Raw genomic sequence first — 20,814 nt, 5'->3', positions numbered from 1 at the left:
GTGTATGGACTTTCTAGAAACCAACTAAATTATGCCCCTAGTAAAAGATATGAAAAAATGTTTCTATATATCTTATAAAAATGCTTTGAAAACATGTCCAATATGTTGTTCCATGTCTCATATAATAATATCCCTAATAAATAACTTTTATGGTTAAACACAATACCTGGAAAGTGTCTTTGAAAAATGGCAACTGTGAAAAACAGATATTCACACAACAGCTACTTTGTACAAGTTATAAGACACTGACTAGGCACTTTAAATCCCCTGGGGTTTTACTTTGCTTTTTAAAGGGATAGCAAGACAGGCCTGACCTGTGGTGGTGCAGTGGATAAAGCGTTGACCTGGAATGCTGAGGTCACCGGTTCAAAACCCTGGGCTTGCCTGGTCAAGGCATATATGGGAGTTGATGCTTCCTGCTCCTCCCCCCTTTCTCTCTCTCTCTCTCTCTCTCTCTCTCTTTCTCTTTCTCTCTCACTCTAACTCTCCTCTCTAAAAAAAATTAATAAATAAATAAATTTTAAAAAATAATAAAGGGATAGCAAGACAAATCTAGCTGTTTCACTTTGGACAAATCACTTATCCTCTCAGGACGTTTCCTTGACCACAAAACATGGGCTTTAATAACATTAGACCACTGCTTTTCACATCTTCTTCTTTTCAGAGAAACATTTCTTTCAAATCCTACATATATAATCTCCATATATATACAAACAGAGAAAAGGAAGCTGCCTGGGTAAAGCTGGGGTTGAAGGCCAAAGGCCCACTACTTGCCAGGCTCCCATCAACCTTTCTACCTCCATAGGTGGCAACTCCAAAGGCACTTGAAAAAGCCTGAATATCCAATACCCCCCCCATTAAGATTAAATGAACCTCAATAAAGGAAGCAAATTCCGCTAAAAGGGGGGCTGCTATATCTATGGAGTAGCCCACTCTTTACCTCACTGCTTCACTAATAAACTCACTTTACCTTAAACTCTAAAAATAAAGCAGCCCGAGGTTCTGTACAGCATAGTTTAAAAACCACCAAATAAGTGGCTAACTACAGTCTCTTCTGGTTCGAAATTTCACTACGCACCAAAGCCTAGTCCTTACTCATATTTTAGATAGAAACCATGACACACTATTTTTAAAATTAGTATATGAAATGTGGTCACAATTAGCATTAAACTCAGTAAGAAATAAAAAACATCTAAATAAATCTATTTGTGCACTTGAATAAACTGTAAAATGTTGTTTAAAAAGTTTTCAAGCATTATTAATTATATATCCACAAATCAAGGAACATCAACAATGATATCATTAATAGTCACAACCTCTATAAACTATCCATTTATCCAGCTGCCACAAATTCCCTTTAGAAATCAGAAGTATGAATGATTAAGAACTAATTTTATACAATTCACATTCTGGGGACTATATCTGCTAGTCTCACTTTAATACAACACTGCTAAAAACAAAATAAAAGGTTTATACCTTTACAGAGATTTTCATATAAGCTCTCAATGGTTAAAAGCAAGTTCTTTTCCATAATTAATCCAAACACAGCCAACCAATGTTTTCTAAAGCACTGTATTAAATGCATTAGAGTCCACGGTGGTTTCAAATACAGCATCTAAAAAGTATTTAGAAAATATTAGCATCTACTCACTTATTTATTATTCCTATTATTTTTAAAAAGTAGAGTTTATTTACCCTTGAACAACACGGGTTAAAACTGTGCAGGTCCAATTATATGTGGAGTTTTTTCAATAAATACGTACAGTACTATAAAATGTATTTTCTCTTCCTTATGATTTTCTTAATAACATTTTTTTCTCTAGCTTACTTTATTGTAAGAATGCACTATATAATACATATGGGTAACTTACAAATTACATGTTATTGAATGTATATGTTATCAATAAGGTTTCTGGTCAACAACAGTAGGCTATCAGCAGTTAAGTTTTTGGGAAGTCAAAAGTTATACTGAATTTTCAACTGCATGGGTGGTCAGCACCCCAAATCCCCAAGTTGTTTAAAGGTCAACTGTACTTATTTAGGAATGCCTACACATATTTCTGAGAAGAATATAGTTAATTGAATTCTTTTTAAACTAAAAGATGTTTTATTAAAAGCCAATCATAATTTTAAAATGCTTCCATTGCAAATTCCTTTCTAAATATGATACTAATATTAATTCTTATATAGTTTCAGAAACTACATGTGCAAAAAGAAATCACAGTTCTAATCAGGAGAAGCACAATTTTAATTAGCAAAGGTCATCAATCTATTTTTCAACATGGTTATTCATAGGGAAATCAATTTAATTAATTTCATATAACTGGCAAAAAAAATCTATACAGAAAAAAGTTATCAATTATAATTAACACTTGCTATACTCTCACAAAGACATCTTTATAAAGAAGATTGATCATTTAGTCACCATGTCCTTTTCTGAGTCATTCACATAAAATTACTGTTCTAGATTCTATTATGAGATACCCAATTTAAGTCAACCCTCCAAGAGCCTTCTGTGCATTCTTCCTCACCCTGATAATATAATCAAGAACAAACACACTATAGGCAAATATTAGTATCTCAGTGACTATCTGGAATACATACAATCTACAACTGACGGGGACTAATGTTTCCCCTAACTATAAATGTAAACAACAAACAAACATTAAACTAAAAAGGCCACCACTGCCAAATGTGGTGTTTTACTGATTGTAGAGAAATGTGAATTTAAAGGAAATTCAAAATATCTTGCTAATATGATCAAATTTATACTCTGATTCTCATATTTATATGACTCAAGATAAAATAGAACTTTCTCTTTCTGAATATATATATCTTGCTAAGGGAATTCCCAACACTAGACAATTTGACTCAAACTAAATAAGAGAAGTTTTTCTGAAATCAATTTAAGCCCCAGAGGGGCAAAGTGTTTGACACACAGTAGATGCACAATAAGTATTTGTTCATTGAAAAAATGAGTAGTAAAACATAGTCCTAATCTTTTGAATATGTCCATTTTGAAATGTTATTTCAAAAAATTCAAGAAAAAACAGAAAGTGATATTATTATAATAAAGCTTACAAGAGATACTTCTTAAAATAAGGTAACTAATCTTTAGCAATAAAAAAGAACTTTTCAACTAATAGAGTTGAAATAATCACCTCCATCCAGAGGTTTCCAAAAGCAATTTTCATTTCTGTTTCTAATATTGACGATAAAGCTGTTCCAAGAGATTTTTCAAGATCAGATACTATGCTTTCAAGTTGAATAAGTAGTCCAGAATTTGTAGATTCTTCCTCATTACTCTCTCCCAAAGGTGTTGCTTCTTTAAAACAGTTATAAGCTTTACTTAGAAGACTAATAGTAAATATTTTACATATGTAATTAGTATTGACCATAAACAATAAACATCTTATGTATATAATTAGTATTTTAATTACCTAGAAAACAAATCAATACTTTATTTTAAAAACAGTATTTAGAAACATGTATTTCCAGTATTGCTGTTTTTGATGCAACATAAACATATTACATTAGCAAATAAATGCTTTATCTACTTGACAAAAGACAACTAAATAATTTCACTAAAATAAAAATTTAAGTAATGTGTGATATGTGAATTACAATTTTATTATTTTCAAAAAGAAAAATCATGAGAATGCTTTGACTCTATGTATAATAGAAAATTAAGAACTATAAATCAAATTGTGCTTTCCTCCAAAAAATAGTATATTCGTCCAATGAAACTCACATCAATAAATTGTTTTGAAAGGACCAAAATTCTGACTTATTTACTTTTATGCCCAATAAGTGAGTTTTTATTATTTGAATTGATAACACTTCATTAACATTACTATTTGATATCTGAAAACAACTATAATTTCTTTACGACAAAATTCAAAATATTAATTGGCTTATGTCTACAAATACCAACTAAGGACTTAAAATGATTGTAATATAATGGGCAAACTGAAAGCAAGTTACCCCTAGATAAATATATATAAACTAAATATCCTGTCACTCCTTCTAAATGTCATTTTGAATATTATAACTAAGGAAATTTTATTACCACAAAGATCAAATAAGTAGCAAGTATATATATGAATTTTTATACAATTATATATGACAGTGCATAAAGTATTAGACACTTTAATAATCATTTTTCCCACAAAGGGAAAAGATGGAATGTGTTTTTAAATTATGTCAGACTTAATATACTACTCCATCATCTATCAAAAGCTCTATTACAGAACAGATTATTCTAAGGAAAAGGGGATTATTCTGTGGGAAAAAAAGCCTTTAACTTTCTTTCTTTTTTTTTTTTTTAAAGATTTGCCTCTCTTTTTTTTTTAATTTATTTTTTTTTAATTTTTTATTTATTCATTTTAGAGAGGAGAGGGAGAGACAGAGAGAGAGAGAGAGAGAGAGAGGAGAGACAGAGACAGAGAGAAGGGGGAGGAAATGGAAGCATCAACTCCCATATGTGCCTTGACCAGGCAAGCCCAGGGTTTCGAACCGGCGACCTCAGCATTTCCAAGTCGACGCTTTATCCACTGCGCCACCACAGGTCAGGCCGCCTTTAACTTTCTTAATTAATTTTAAATTTTAAAAGGACTAGTACTAAGGCAACTGCATAAACCAAAGTTTTCACCTAATGGTATCATCATGTAGTACAGAATCATTTATCTCTGTTTGCCAGGGGGCGGAGGATCGGGGTGGGGGAGAGCTTGTTTTATTGACATACAATGCATCATGCTAATAAGGTACACAATTGACTTCATTTGTACTTAGTTATGTTGGCCAGTATAAAAGGATGCATTTTGGGTTCACCTTTCTTGAATATTGGTTTTAAGTAAAAAAATTTAAATGGTTAAAAAATAAACATACAACAAAAAGAACTTGTACTAGAATCTTTTAAGTTTTTCTGTTATTGAGTTTTTAGAGTATTAAAAGAAGGGTATGAATATGAAGCTAATTTTAAAAAGAAACTAAAATTTCTCTCCACTTCAAATGAACATGTCCTACAGCTACTATTAACTTAAAAGGTACTCTGTGAGGTTCAAAATAGTAAGCACACAATGATTATAAATATGTAAAACTGTATGTGCATGAACAACAAAAGCTCAAATAAATTTTTAAAATTACATGTAGAAAGCAATATTGTTAATTATATTGCATTATAATTATAATGTTCATTTATTTCTACCATTTATATGTGAGTTAGTATTCCAAACAATATTATTTTAAATGTACAGGATAAAAATTTGTTATTAATTCCAATTATAATCAATAATTTTAGTATATAAAGTTAGATACATTTCTTATTTTACATAGTAAGAATATTACCTTCTTTCAACTGTTGCTTAGAAACACAAGGCTGATGACACACAGTCCTGTACATAGAAACGTTCAGGAACTCTGCATTCAATTCTTCTTTACTGAGAGACTTCACACCACTTATTAGGCCCTTGTTTCTTAAATTTCTATCATCCCTAGGGTTGGTTTAGGAGGAAAAAATATTCTATTTTTTTAAGAGAAATAACAAGGCAACTCAAAACACACAGTATCTAGTCAGAGGTTTGTATTCTCATCATACATCTTAACAGAAGAGAACTTTTTTTAAATAGAGAAGATAAAATACTTAACACACAATTGAGTCACATCATATGAGCTTTAAAGAATAATAATTATTATTTAGTGAGTGTTTCTGTGGTACCAGGCACTATCCTAAACCCTGCAGGCATATATCACTCAATTTAACTCTCACAATAAACCTTTTAGGTAGGAATGGAAATAATATTATCCTCATTTCAAAGATGAAAAACTGAGGTATAAAGAAGTTAAGTAACTTGTCCAAAGTTACACCTCATATGTGGGATATGGATTTGATACAGAAATATGATCCTCCAAAGAGAAATAAATAGAGATAGAAATAATTTACACTGGGCGGGCAATTACAAATTTACTCCAAGTGAGCATAAGACAGACAGTGTGTATTTGCTATTTGCTGAAAGATGTATGATTAGGTCATAGTACATGAGACCAGTTAATATGGCTACAGAGAAAAGCAAGGGCATTAATAAGTGAAAAAAACGGCCCTGGCCAGTTGGCTCAGTGGTAGAGCATCGGCCTGGCGTGTGGAGGTCCCGGGTTCAATTCCCGGCCAGGGCACACAGGAGAAGCGCCCATTTGCTTCTCCACCCCCCCCCCCCTTCCTCTCTGTCTTTCTCTTCCCCTCCCGCAGCTGAGGCTCCATTGGAGCAAAGATGGCCCGGGTGCTGGGGATGGCTCCTTGGCCTCTGCCCCAGACGCTAGAGTGGCTCTGGTTGCGGCAGAGCGACACCCCGGAGGGGCAGAGCATCGCCCCCTGGTGGGAAGAGCGTAGCCCCTGGTGGGCATGCCGGGTGGATCCCAGTCGGGCGCATGCAGGAGTCTGTCTGACTGTCTCTCCTGGTTTCTAGCTTCAGAAAAATACAAAAAAATAAAATAAAAATAAGTGAAAAAAACATGTTAAGGGCTTCAATGGAAAAGTGACATGATCAGATCTGTGTTTACTCAATCATTCTAGAGTCCAGCAGATATCTAGCAGAGTAGCTTGGTCAGACTAACCTTCCCACAGATGAGCCCTAAAAGATCTGGTCCACACACACAAAAAAAAAAAAAAAAAAAAAAAAGCAAACCATCAGAAGACACTAGAAAGTAACAAAATGCAGGCAGAAGCTGGAGGAGAGTATACTCTCAAGACAAAAAAACCACACTGGTGAGAGCTATAAGTATCTACCTTTTTACCTGAGGGCATTCCCCAATTTATCAGTGTCTTAATATATAATAAATATAGCCTTAATGGCTTGAGGTCAGAAGACAATGTCTCGAGGTCTGTCCAAAGCAGACAGAAAGTTAATGGGGAAATTGGAGAAGGGAGGAAACAACAGAGCAGGTGAACTAAAATCTGCACATAAATTCTGTCCAGAAAAAAGCAACCCATGGACAAGAGATAAAGCAATCAACAGAACCAGACTCAGCTCTGACACAGAGGTTGAAGTTATCTGACTAGTTTTGAGTAATATATTAAAGGCTCTAATGAAAAAGATGAAGTCTATGCAAAATTATATGGGCAGTTTCAGCACAGATGAAAACCAGAAGAATCAAATGGAAGTGTTAGAAATAAAAACACAAAGTAACAGACATGAAGAATGTCTTCAACAGGCTCCTCAGTAGACTAGAAGAGGAGAGGAAAGAAACAAAAAAACTTGAAGACAGGTAAAAAATAAATAAATTATCCAAATTAAAGAGAATAAAAGGTTAAAAAAATCCAAGGAGGCCCTAGCCGGTTAGCTCAGTGGTAGAGCATCAGCCCAGTGTGTACGTGTCCTGGGTTCAATTCCTGGTCAGGGCACACAGAAGAGCCCATCTACTTCTCCACCCCTCCCCCTCTCGCTTCCCTCCCTCCCTCCCTCCCTCCCTCTCTCTCTCTCTCTCTCTTTACCCCTCCTGCAGCCATGGCTCTATTGGAGTAAGTTGGCCCTGGCACCTAGGATATCTCCATGATCTCCACATCAGGCACTAAGAAAAGCTAGGATGGAGCAACAAAGCAATGCCCCAGATGGGCAGAGCATCACCCCCTAGTGGGCTTGCCAGGTGGATCCCGGTCAGGGCATATGCGGGAGTCTGTCTCTGTCTCCCTGCTTCTCACTGAATTAAAAAAAAAAAAATCCAAGGAACTACAGGACAATATCAAGCAGCAATCTAATATATGTACATAAATTAGTTATCTGTTGCTGTGTAACAAATTATCTGAAAATTGAGCAGCTTAAAATAAACATTTATTATTTCACAGAGTTCCTGATATAGGAGCGACTGGACTGTTCTGGCTCAGGGTCTCTCACAAGGTTGGAGCATGCTGTTGCCTAGGGTTGCAGCCATCTTAAGGTTTAATTGGTACTCATTTATATGGTCATTGGAAGGCCTTAGCCCCTTCTGCTTCTTGACTGGAGGCTTTATTTACTCACCATGTGGGTATCTCTATAGGGCTTCTCACAGCATGGTAGACTGCTTCTCCAGAACAAGTGATCCAAGAGACAGGAGGAAGCAAGAGAGCACTCAAAAAGGAAGGGTCAGTCTTGTACAACCTAATCTCAGAAATAACATACTATTACATCTGTTGAATGCTATCTGTCACACAGACAACTACCTGGTACACAAGGGCATTAATGCTAGGAGGCAAGAATCACTGGGATCACCTCAGAGGCTGACTATCATGTAATTCTGTAAAACAAGAAGAAAAAAAGGGGGGGAAAGACAGAATATTTGAAGAAATAATGGCTGAGAATTTTCCAAAACTAAAGACAGGTACAAATCCATAAATCCAGGAAGCTCAGAGAACATCAAGCAGAAAACATCTCCCCTAATCTCTCTCCCTACATCCCCCACACAAACACCTGGGCAAAGCTAAAAACTGTTAAACTGCTAAAAAAGCAAAAGACAAATCTTGAAAGCAATAAGAGGAAAAAAGACACATTACATACAGAGGAACAAAGAACATTTACAGCAGACTCTTATCAGAAACCATATAAGCAAGAAGAAAAAAGAGTGACGTCTTTAAAATACCAGGAAAAGAAAGTCAACAAAAATATCTTTCAAAAATAATTAACAAATAAAAGACATTAAAAGACAAACTCAAAATTTCATTGTCAAACGACTTACACATGTCAAAGAAAGTTGTTTAGGCAGAAGGAATATGACACCAAATAGAAACTTGGATCTATAAAAAGAAATGAAGAATGCTCAAAATGGAATGCAAGATTAAAATATTCATTTTTTTCTCATTTTAATTCCTCTAAACAGTAAATGTGTGAAGCAAAAATTACTTCAAAGTTTTATGTGTTATGTATTTATGTAAAGGTAAAATCTATGACAACAGCACAAAGAATAAGAGAAACTGGACATATTCTATTGTAAGACCCTTATAGGACACATAAATATGTAATAATATTTGAAGATAGAATTTGATCAAGTAAAGATGTATATTGTAAACATTAGGGCAACCATTAAAAAAGTTTCTTCTAGAAGATATAAATAAGGCAATAATGGAGATAAAATGGTACAAGTAAACAACCCAAGAAAAAAAAGAAAAACAGATAAAACAAGTAGAAGCAATTAGCAAAATGGTAGAATATAATCCAACCAATTAAATATGAATGGTATAAATTCATTATTTAAAAGACAGACATTGTCAGACTGGATAAAAAAAGAAAGTACCAACTATATGTTGTCCACAAAATATTTAATATGAAGACACAGGTAGGTTAAAATAAATGGATGAAAAAGATATACCATATAAATACTACCCAAAACAAAACTGGAAAAATAACAGGAATACTTAAAAATGGAGACTTCAGAACCAGGAATATTATCAAGGACAAAGAAAGACATTACATAATGAGAGAGACATTATATAATTTTCCAATAAGAAAACTCTAAACAATCCTAAATGTGCATGTATCATGCCACAGAGCTTCATAATACATAAAGAGAAACAGAACTAAAAGAAATACACAAATCCCCAGTTAGAGCTAGAAAGTTCAATACTCCTCTCTCAATAATCAAAGAATAAGTAGACAGATAATGCCCAACACTACTAAGCAACTTGACCTAATTGAAATTTATAGGATACTCTACCCACAAGAACAGAATATATATATTCTTTTAAGTGCACATAAATTCACCAAGGTAGACCATATACTAACAAATTTTAAAAAATAAAAATCATATAAAGTATGTTCTCAAGTCATAACAGAACTAAACTTTACAAATCAATAACAAAAAATAATAAAAATGTGCAAATATTTAGAATTAAGAAACAAATATCTTAACCTATGAGTCAAAGAGAGCACAAAAATTATAAAGAATATTTAACTGAATAAAAATAAAGGTACAATATATCAAAATGTGTAGGATGCAATTAAAGCAGTACATAAAGGAAATTCTATAGCAGTCTCAAATAGATGATCCAAGCTTCCACCTTAAGCAACTAGAAAAAAGCAATACTCTTTGTGTGTGTGTGTGTGTGTGTGTGTGTGCGCGCGCGCGCGCGCGGGGGGGGGGGGGGGGGGGGGGGGTAATGGAAGTGTCCTTTATATAGAGCAGCGGTTCTCAACCTCTGGGTCGTGACTCCGGCAGGGTCGCTAAAGCCATCAGAAAATACATAATGCATATCAGGTATTTACATTCCGAATCATAACTGTAGCAAAATTAGAGTTATGAAGTAGCCACCAAAATTATTTTTTGGTTTGTGGTCACCGCAACATGAGGAACTGTATTGCGGGGTCACGACATTAGAAAGGTTGAGAACCACTGATATAGAGAGTGATGGGCACTACACCAATATACCCACTGTTAACACTGTATAGTTAAAATGTATATTCCAATACAAGGTACATTTTCCCTCAAAATTCACAGAACTGTATAAAATAATCATATAGGAGGATAGGAAATGGACGGTGGTATAGATAAATAACAGAAGAATTTTGATAATTGTAGCTGGGACTTAGGAGTTTTGATTAACTCCTCTTCCCTTTGAATATTGCTAAAATCTCCACAATGAAACTTTTTAAAAATTAAAAACCAATATAACTTGAAGAATAAATGAAGGAAAGCAAGTGTGGAAGTACAGGGAAGAAGTCTATGAAGAGAAAAGGAAGAAAAGAAGAAAAAGAACCATGGCTTGACATAGAATGATGCAAGAATGATAAAGAAAGCTGACCCTGCAGAACCTTCTAATTAACTAGACAAGGATTATGAGAAAAATAAAAGACAGTTATCAAAAATTACTCCTCAGGCTCAGGCTTTAAAAGAAAATGAGTGGAAGGTGGAACTTTTTGTTCAGATGGAGAATAGTTTAGAAGGAAAGAACTAGAGTTTGTTTTTAGAGAAGATAGTTTCAGATGTCTATGGAGACATCTAAATAGAGATTATCAAATAAGTAGATGAACATACTAGTCTAGAATTTAGAAGACAGATATGGACTAGAGATATCAACAGGGGGTTGCTAGCCTATACTTAAGATTATTAATATAAGTAAAGCACATAAATGGTGCATAGTACATAATACTATAGGTTTTCCTATTATTATCATTACCAATTAATATCAAAATCATCATTCATTTAGCTAGTATCAATGAACGCTTCCAATATATACGAATGATTTCCGCCAGACCAGGCAGTGGCGCAGTGGATAAGGCGTTGGACTGGGATGCAGAGGACCTGGATTCGAGACCTCGAGGTCGCCAGCTTGAGCGTGGGCTCATTGGGTTTGAGCAAAGCTCACCAGCTTGAGCCCAAGGTCGCCAGCTCAAGCAAGGGGTTACTTGGTCTGCTGTAACCTCCAGGTCAAGGCACATATAAGAAAGCAACCAATGGACAACTAAGAAACCGCAATGAAGAACTGATGTTTCTCATCTCTCTTCCTTCCTGTCTGTCTGTCCCTCTCTCTGACTCTGTCTGCTACAAAAAAAAAAAAAGAATGACTTCCACAGTAGACATGATTATTGCCATTTACAGAGAAAAAATAAAAAAAAAAAGCTCATCTTGAAAATAATGCAGATAAAATAAGATTTTACTATAGATTTTCATTTCACTAAAAATGTTACATCTGTTCATCACAAATGAGTCACTGCATAAATAATAAAGAATTGATCAAAAATTTAATTGTCTTACCAATTTAATTTTCATTCGAAGCTGAACTAAAAAATAACAATTATACAATTATGTCTCAAATTCAGCTAATTTAAAATTTAACATGATTAGCATATTACTAATCCTATTCAGCCTTCAACAAACTCTGAAATGGTATGTTCTAAATTCAAAAACAATTTAAAACCTAGAAATAGAAATCGCTGATATTTCCTTTAACACCAAAAAGAATAGCATTATCTTTGAAGACAGCTAAAATGATAATTGACCGAGTCCCTTTACAAGAAAAATCTTAGGGCCATTCATTTCCGTAACAACTCCATTTCACAGAGAATTTAGGCATGATCATGAATCTGTAAAAAACTCTATTTTGCAGTGATTAATTTTCAGACTAAAACTGCAAATTAAAACTACTCTTCTTGGTTCCATCGGAGCCTTTTTTCTCTCTCTCTTCCTCTCTCCCTCTCTGTCTCTCTTTCTCTCTCTCTTTTTTGAATTTTTATAAAAGTTTATTTAAGTCAAACCAAGGAAGCAAGAGCTCAAAGGACTGAAATGCTTCCCAGAGCCTGACCAGGCAGTGGCGCAGTGGATAGAGCATCAGACAGGGATGCGGAGGACCCAGGTTCGAAACCCCAAGGTCACCGGCTGGAACACGGACTCATCTGCTCACCAGCTTGAGCCCAAGGTCACTGGCTTGAGCAAGGGGTTACTCGGTCTGCTGTAGTCCCCTGGTCAAGGCACATATGAGAAAGCAATCAATGAGAAACTAAAAAACTACAAGAAAGAACTGATGCTTCTCATCTCTCTCCCTTCCTGTCTGTCTATCCCTATCTGTCCCTCTCTCTGTCTCTCTCCATCTTTGTCACACACACACACCAAAAAAAAAAAAAAAAAAAGCTTCCCAGAGTCTCTGCTCATACGTGATGAATACAATATTAGTTAGCATTATAAGGCAGGCAGTTTCACCTTAGAACTAAGTTATGAAAATATTACTTAGAGGTCTGACCTGTGGTGGCGCAGTGGATAGAGCGTCGACCTGGAACACTAAGGTAGCCAGTTCGAAACCCTGGGCTTGCCTGGTCAAGGCACAATGGGAGTTGATGTTTCCTGCTCCTCCCCTCCTTTCTCTCTCTCTCTCTCTCTATCTCTTTTCTCTAAAATGAATAAATAAAATCTTAAAAAAATAAAAGAAAATATTACTTGGAAATGGAAGAAAGGAAGGAGGAAGAAAGGGAAAAGGAGGAAAGACCTCTGAGATCACACCATGTACTAAGCACTAAGTCCTTCATCTACATTATCTGATTGAATCCAAACACCTTATGAGGCAAGTATTATTACTGTCCCTATATTTTACACATAAGGAAACTCAGTTAAGCAACTTTCAAACATCACAAAGTTGGGAAGGGGTAAATCCAGGCCTCCAATCCGGGCACCAAGGACAGAATTACAACATAAATGAGCCCCTTCCCATATACTAATAATTAACCTCTTGCCTCATTACCATAATCATCAGATTTTTATTTCTGATCTATTTCATTGGGATATTAAATTGGTATTTCCTTGCTTTTCAAAAGTTTTCTAATCTTATATAAATTAAATGAAAAAGAAATGTTATCTGCTTGAGATTCAAATCTTATTCTTCCACAATTTACACATAAGAATTTAAGATAGTCCAGCATAGTGAATATACTATAGTTAGTAATATTATATTGCAAGTTTGAAAATTGCTAAGAGAATAGATCTTCAAAGTCCTCATCATAGAAAAAAATATTTTTTGTAACTATGTATGGTGAATGGATATGTTAACTAGACTTAATTTAGTAATCATTTCATAATATAAACAAACATCAAATCACTATGTTGTACACCTGAAACTAATATGCTATGTGTCAATTAAGGAAAAAAAATAAGGGAGCATTTGAGATCTTGGTCCCTGACATATGTCATCAGTTTCGCTCAGATAAACTCATAAAAATTAAAAAAAAAAAAAAAAAAAGAATATGCTATACAATTGAATATACTTACTGGCAGATTTATAAAGTATACATGTTTTTGATCTTTGGTACGGTACAATTTTTCAAAGTTTTTTGGTGTAATTTGCTATTAAAAAAAAAAGAAGTGCCTGACCAGGTGGTGGTACAGTGGAGACAGCACTGAACTGGGACGCAAAGTCCCAGGTTCAAAACCCCGAGGTCACCAGCTTGAGCACAGGGTCACTGGCTTGAGTGTGGGATCACAGACATGACCCCATGGTTACTGGCTTGAGCCCGAAGGTTGCTAGCTTGAGCAAGGGGTTACTCGCTCTGCTGTAGCCCCCCGGTCAAGGCACATATGAGAAAGAAATCAATGAACAACTAAGGTGCTGCAATGAAGAATTGATGCTTCTCATCTCTCTCTCTTCCTGCATATCTGCCCCTATCTGTTCCTCTCAGTGTGTGTGTGTGTGTGTCTCTCTCTGTCTCTATCACACACAAAAAAGAAGGAATAAAATGACCATGAAACTCACGTGCACAGAATAACAAGAGAACTAGGAAATAATTCCTGGTACTGAAGACAGCATTTTAATACTCGATCATCATTGTTCTCATCACTCAATCCATCTGCAAATTTAGCAAAAGCAATTATCAATAACCACACTAGAAATCCGGGTATCATATGAATAATCTAGGTGTACTTACACACCAAGAATATCTAAAAGAGTTAGGTTATTATATACCATTAATATTTTTCAAAAAACATAGTATTCTCTCATATGACTATAGCATTATATATAACTTCTCTGTTAGATTGCTTCAAATTTTTGCTGTATAAACGATGCTGTGATGAACATTTTTATATAAATCACTGTGAGCATCTCTATTTCTTTAGGATATATCTCTAGTAAGATAAATATCTTTAGCCTTCTTGATAAACTGTGATAAACTGCTTTCCTGAAAAGTTACTAATTCATACTCCCAAAGCACTAAAGCACCCTAAGTGGTCCTAGCAGGTGTTAGGAAAAAGTAACTTTCTAAATTTAAAAGCAATTAAAATAAAGAAAAAAATGAAAGATAAATACAGAAGAAGTTAAAAATGGCCAATAGACAGAAAAATATATGCAGGAAACAAAGGGCTAATTAGTTAAATTTATTCCTTTTGTTAATTACCTATTAATAATCATCTCCATTTACGTATTCCCTGACATAGACAACTACACAAATAATCTATTACTATCTCTACAACCTTATAACTAAAAGCAATGTCAGCAATTTAACAAAACTAAGATCAAATAATAAGATGCAAACATTAAAGTGAAACATGGATTTCATGGAAGACACCCAGAAACTGAAACACAGAAATCTGAGATAGACTTCGATTTATCCTCCTTAATCATCAAAAAGTACAGATTGAAGTCAAAGTATTAAAAAAGCACATGAAAATGGAAGTCATAAGAAACATAAAATGCATCTAAAATTAATAAACGTAGCCAAAACATTTATTCTACAATGAACTCTTCTAAAATAATTTTCAAACCTAATCTATTGAAAGAATTTTCATCTAGGACAAGCATTCAATCGCCTCATCAACAAAACGGGGCTAATAAGAATATCTTCCATAATAACATAAGATTTGAATGTGATACTAGTTGTAAAGCATTTGGAAAAGGATCTAGAGAATAGCCATAAAGCACTCTAAGTGTTCTTTTTTTTTTTTTTTTTTTTTTTTTTTCATTTTTCTGAAGCTGGAAACAGGGAGAGACAGTCAGACAGACTCCCGCATGCGCCCGACCGGGATCCACCCGGCACGCCCACCAGGGGGCGACGCTCTGCCCACCAGGGGGCGATGCTCTGCCCATCCTGGGCGTCGCCATGTTGCGACCAGAGCCACTCTAGTGCCTGAGGCAGAGGCCACAGAGCCATCCCCAGCGCCCGGGCCATCTTTGCTCCAATGGAGCCTCGGCTGCGGGAGGGGAAGAGAGAGACAGAGAGGAAAGCGCGGTGGAGGGGTGGAGAAGCAAATGGGCGCTTCTCCTGTGTGCCCTGGCCCGGAATTGAACCCGGGTCCTCCGCTCTAAGTGTTCTTAGCAGGTGTTGGGATTATAGATTATAGAATAAAATATCATTTCTATCGACAAACTAAAAAGAAAAGATTAGAGTAAGCAAAATTCTTATCTCTTATTAACAACTAGGACTTTACTGAAATGATGGCTTAGATCAAGAGTTAATTTTGTTATTTGTGTTTACAAAAAAATATCTTTTTAAGAAAAAACAAACCTTATCTGTTAGCAACACATACCTAAACATTTATGGGTAAAATGATATGATATTTGGGTTTACTTCAAAGTATTGCAGAAGTTCCAGGAATTGGAAGTAAAAGAAAAAGGAAATGAGAGAATAACTAAGAATGTTGACAATCACTGAAAATGAGTGATAAGCAAAAATGAATTCATTATATTATTCTATTTCTTCATGTGAAATTTTGCATAGCAAAAAGACCATCGAAAGGATTCAATTTAATATTTTCAAACATTTTAATATTTTTTAACTCTTATAATAGACACTTATTTGTGGTTTTCCTTTAAAAGCTCTTCAAAAGATCAGCCTGATGAGGGGCACAATGGACAGAGCGTCGGACTGGGATACAGAGGACCCAAGTTTGAAACCCTGAGGTTGCCGGCTTTTGCACGGGCTCATCCAGCCTGAGTGCAGGTTCACCAGCTTGAACATGGGGCTGCTGGCTAGAGCATGGGATCATAAACATGACCCCATGGTCATTGGCTTAAAGCCCAAGGTCACTGGCTTGAGCAAGGAGTCACTCGCTCTGCTGTAGTCCCCTGGTCAGGGCACATATGAGAAAGCAATCAATGAACAACTAAGGAGCTGCAACGAAGAATTGAGGCTTCTCATCTCTCTCTCTCTCTCTCTCTCTCTCTCTCTCTCTCTCTATCTCCTTTCCTGTCGGTCTGTCCCTATCTGTCCCTATCTCTATGTCAAAAAAATGAAAAAAAAAAATTAAAGACCCCTCAAACCAAGCCCAAATACCCCACCTCCACCCCATCACTATAGCCTGCCATTTCACATTGCAATGGTTATAATTTTTTATAAGTTTTGCACCATTTCTCTCCAATGAGTCAGTACCCAATCAAATCTTAACCAGGAAGTACCCTTATAGAGCAATACTTACAAAGCTTTTGAGATGCAAGTTGTATTGATTGACCCCACAGTTTTCTATCTTGATTTTTGAGACTGTCATTGATGAAATGAACTGCAGGTACAGCTTTGTGCTGGGCATATTTCAGTAGTTTTCCTGCCTTCATACGATCTAATTCCTGCACCACAATCCAGGGAATTATTAACACAAGCCCATCAAAACCTAAAAAATAAAATAATATCTTAGAAGTCAACAAATATTTAAAACTACTAAATCAAACTGGTGTTGGAGAACTGAAAGTTATAAAGTAAGGAATTCACAATCTAAATGAAGAGATAATATGTAAGAAACAGAAATTAGGCCCTGGCCAGTTGGCTCAGTGGTAGAGCGTCGGCCTGGCATGCAGGAGTCCTGGGTTCGATTCCCGGCCAGGGCACACAGGAGAGCGCCCATCTGCTTCTCCACAACTCCCCCTCTCTTTCCTCTCTGTCTCTCTCTTCCCCTCCCGCAGCCAAGGCTCCATTGGAGTAAACTTGGTCTGGGCACTGAGGATGGCTCTGTGGCCTCTGCCTCAGGCACTAGAATGGCTCTGATTGCGGCAAGAGCAATGCCCCGGATGAGCAGAGCATCGCCCCCTGGTGGGCATGCCGGGTGGATCCCAATCGGGTGCATGCGGGAGTCTGTCTATCTCCCCGTTTCCAACTTCAGAAAAATACAAAAAAAAAAAAAAAAAAAAAAAAAGGAAACAAAAATTAAAATCAGATGTGTCAAAATAATATACAAAAATAAATAATACTGAAGATCAAAGAAGACTTAGTTTAGATATCTAGGTTAACCTGTGAAGGCTCTTTTTAACTTAAGCTGATTATGCTTCCTATCCAAAAGAAAATGTGGCTGGGGGAGCACATTCCTTTTAAAATATCAACTGAAATAAAATCAGAATTAGTAAATATGTTTTATAAATACCTGGGATTTCTGTTATCTTCAAAATTCTAACAAATTTGAGATGATTCATCAGAATATTTGTATCAATAACAATTAGAAGTTTTTTGTCTGAAGCAGTATTTGCTAGAGAAAAAGAGCAAAGTTAGGATTTCATGACATTTGATAATAGACTTCTCTAATGACTAAAATTTTGATATCATAGAACTCCATGAGCAACAAAATAAAAAATGCACTTACTCTAATTCTTAAAAGAATAGTAATAATTAATAATTATCCACCAGTAAATATTATGAATTGCTTATGGGTAGATTTAAATCATATACTGAATTGCCCCAGTAGTAACCATGCTGCCAAGCTCTGTCCTGCATCACTGGTAGCAGTGCACTTAGGAATTATAAGCTCATTTTAATATACTCTGAGTGAAATATAACTGAAGAGAAAAATATATGTCAAAGAAATAAAATAGATAATACTAGCATTGTTATTTTTATAGTACCATTGTGAAAATCAGGTTACTACACATAAAAACAGTACATAGAAAAATTAATGTCAAGGTAATGTAGTATTACTATTTTTTTTAACAGCATGGTTTTTTTGTGTGTGTGTGACAGAGAGAGAGAAAGAGACAGAGGGACAGATAGGAACAGACAGACAGGAAGGGAGAGAGACGAGGAGCATCAATTCTTCATTGCGGTTCCTTAGTTGTTCATTGATTGCTCTCTCATATATGCCTTAATTGGGGGGCTACAGCAGACCAAGTGACTCCTTGCTCAAGCCAGCAACCTTGGGCTCAAGCTGGTGAGCCTTGCTCAAACGACATGAGCCAGCAATCAAGCCGGCGATCTCTGGGGGTTTGGAACCTGGGTCCTCCACGTCCCAGTCCACGCTCAATACTAGCTTGAGCGTGGGCTCATCTGGTTTGAGCAAGGCTCACTAGTTTGAGCCCAAGGTCGCTGGCTTGGTCTGCTGTAGCGCCCCTCCCACCCCACCCCCGGTCAAGGCACATATGAGAAAGCAAAGCAATCAACGAGAAACTAAGGTGTCGCAGCAAAGAACTGATACTTCTCACCTCTCTTCCTTCCCATCTGTCTGTCCCTATCTGTCTCGCTCTCTGTCTCTGTCACAAAAGAAAAAATAAAAAACAGCAGGAATAAAAGACAACTCATAACTCTGATTACTGTCCCTTAGCAAAATGAGAAAGAGAAAATATGTCTGCCTAATATTAGATATATAAAAAGAAATGATGATAAGACAAATATTAGACTCACTTCTATAGCTAAAAGAAATATACTCCACTTTATTATTTCAAATGAGCACATTTTAACATTATAGTAATTGAATGCTGGCACATTCTTTCTCAAGAAAGTATAGGAGACTATAAATATCATCCTTAAAGATTATACCAGCAGAGGAATGCAAGTCATCTTCCACCAAGTCAATCTCCATACTTGCTAAGTCTCCAGGAGAAGGAACCAGAGGCAAATCCACACTTTTCCCCATACGCGCAGCATGGAGCTCTTCTACTATCTGCATCTAAATTGCAAAAGACACACTGTAAAATATTTTGAATATTTACTCTGCAGATTAATAAAAAGAAAGCAATTAATTCTTAATTCACTTAAGATGAGATGATTTGTGGAAAGAAAAACATTTCCAAAAATACGAAGGCGGCCCTGGCCGGTTGGCTCAGCGGTAGAGCGTCGGCCTAGCGTGTGGAGGACCCGGGTTCGATTCCCGGCCAGGGCACATAGGAGAAGCGCCCATTTGCTTCTCCACCCCTCCGCCGCACTTTCCTCTCTGTCTCTCTCTTCCCCTCCCGCAGCCAAGGCTCCATTGGAGCAAAGATGGCCCGGGCGCTGGGGATGGCTCTGTGGCCTCTGCCCCAGGCGCTAGAGTGGCTCTGGTCGCAATATGGTGACGCCCAGGATGGGCAGAGCATCGGCCCCTGGTGGGCAGAGCGTCGCCCCATGGTGGGCGTGCCGGGTGGATCCCGGTCGGGCGCATGCGGGAGTCTGTCTGACTGTCTCTCCCCGTTTCCAGCTTCATAAAAATGAAAAAAAAAAAAAAATACGAAGGCAGCATGTGTTTAAGAATGCAGACTTAAAAACATATACAGGGTTTTTAAATAGCTCTTCTCTATATATTTCTGCAACTTTAGGCAAGCAAATTATTCAACTACCTTGCGTATGCTCTTTATTCAAAACAGAGCCAAGCTTATTAGACACAAAGGCAAAAAAGTGATCAATTAAATGAAAATACTTTTTCTAATATTTTTTGTGACTTCATAAAAACTTACATATTGATTTAAATATAGATATCAATGTTATTTTCATATTACCAAGGTTTTTAGTCATTTTTTTTATTAAAATAGGAACTGTTTGACTTAATTTCATCAGAAATATTCAAAGTAAGTATATCATTAACCTCTTGATCTGTATCTTGAATACTTTCATATGAGACAGAAGAACATCGTGCTTCAAAACTCTGAAATGAAAAGTAATTTTATTAGTTTAGAATAAATTATATACCTATAGTGGGGTTGTTCAACGTTGGCACTATTGATATTGGGGTCATATAATTCTTTTTGTGGGGGTGTTGTGTGCATTGCAGGACGTTTAGCGGTGTCTCTGGCCTCTATGCACTAGTAGTACTATGCCCTCCCAATCTTGACGATCAAAAATGTTTCTATCAAATGTATGCCAAGTGCCCCAAAGAGATGAAACTGCCCTCAGATGAGAAATTATTCCTTGACTAGAAAAGCCTCATTCTATCAAGTCACAAAACATAGTAGAAATAGTTTAGGGTTACTCACTCATAAATACATTACTAAAAATATTCATGTTCTCAGAATGAAACTACATGCAACCCTAAGAAATAGAAAGAACCATGGCAAAGGTAAACAAGCTGGTCTTCAGTGGTGGGAAATTTTTATTCAGAAAGAACAGAGGCATTTCTAAAAGTGACATAACGTAACAACAAAAGGAACCTTGAAGATGATAACTGAGGGGGAAAGGCTAAAAATTAAAGTTATACTGCATATGGGTAGGA

The 20,814-nt window shown here is 36.1% G+C and overlaps 1 protein-coding gene across 8 annotated transcripts in view; it reads right to left on the bottom strand.

The window, feature by feature from the left end:
- SWT1 (SWT1 RNA endoribonuclease homolog) overlaps positions 1–20,814 on the bottom strand; it is an 86,114-nt gene that overhangs the window by 46,806 nt on the left and 18,494 nt on the right. For 5 of the 8 annotated variants that reach the window (XM_066361716.1, XM_066361721.1, XM_066361722.1 and 2 more), the window contains exons 6-13: positions 20,191–20,250; positions 19,170–19,299; positions 17,788–17,889; positions 16,855–17,043; positions 14,198–14,291; positions 5,347–5,492; positions 3,162–3,325; positions 1,477–1,615 (exon numbers count right to left, since the gene is read on the bottom strand). In XM_066361716.1, the coding sequence (XP_066217813.1) occupies positions 1,477–1,615; positions 3,162–3,325; positions 5,347–5,492; positions 14,198–14,291; positions 16,855–17,043; positions 17,788–17,889; positions 19,170–19,299; positions 20,191–20,250 (1,024 nt within the window). The remainder of the gene's footprint in view (positions 1–1,476; positions 1,616–3,161; positions 3,326–5,346; positions 5,493–14,197; positions 14,292–16,854; positions 17,044–17,787; positions 17,890–19,169; positions 19,300–20,190; positions 20,251–20,814) is intronic. The other 3 variants (XM_066361718.1, XM_066361719.1, XM_066361724.1) reach the window with 3 other exon arrangements.

This window comes from Saccopteryx leptura, chromosome 2 (genome assembly GCF_036850995.1).
Source record: "Saccopteryx leptura isolate mSacLep1 chromosome 2, mSacLep1_pri_phased_curated, whole genome shotgun sequence".
Taxonomy (NCBI): Eukaryota; Metazoa; Chordata; class Mammalia; order Chiroptera; family Emballonuridae; genus Saccopteryx; species Saccopteryx leptura.
Note: the sequence above shows the minus strand (reverse complement) of the source record. Positions and strands in the feature narration are given on the sequence as shown.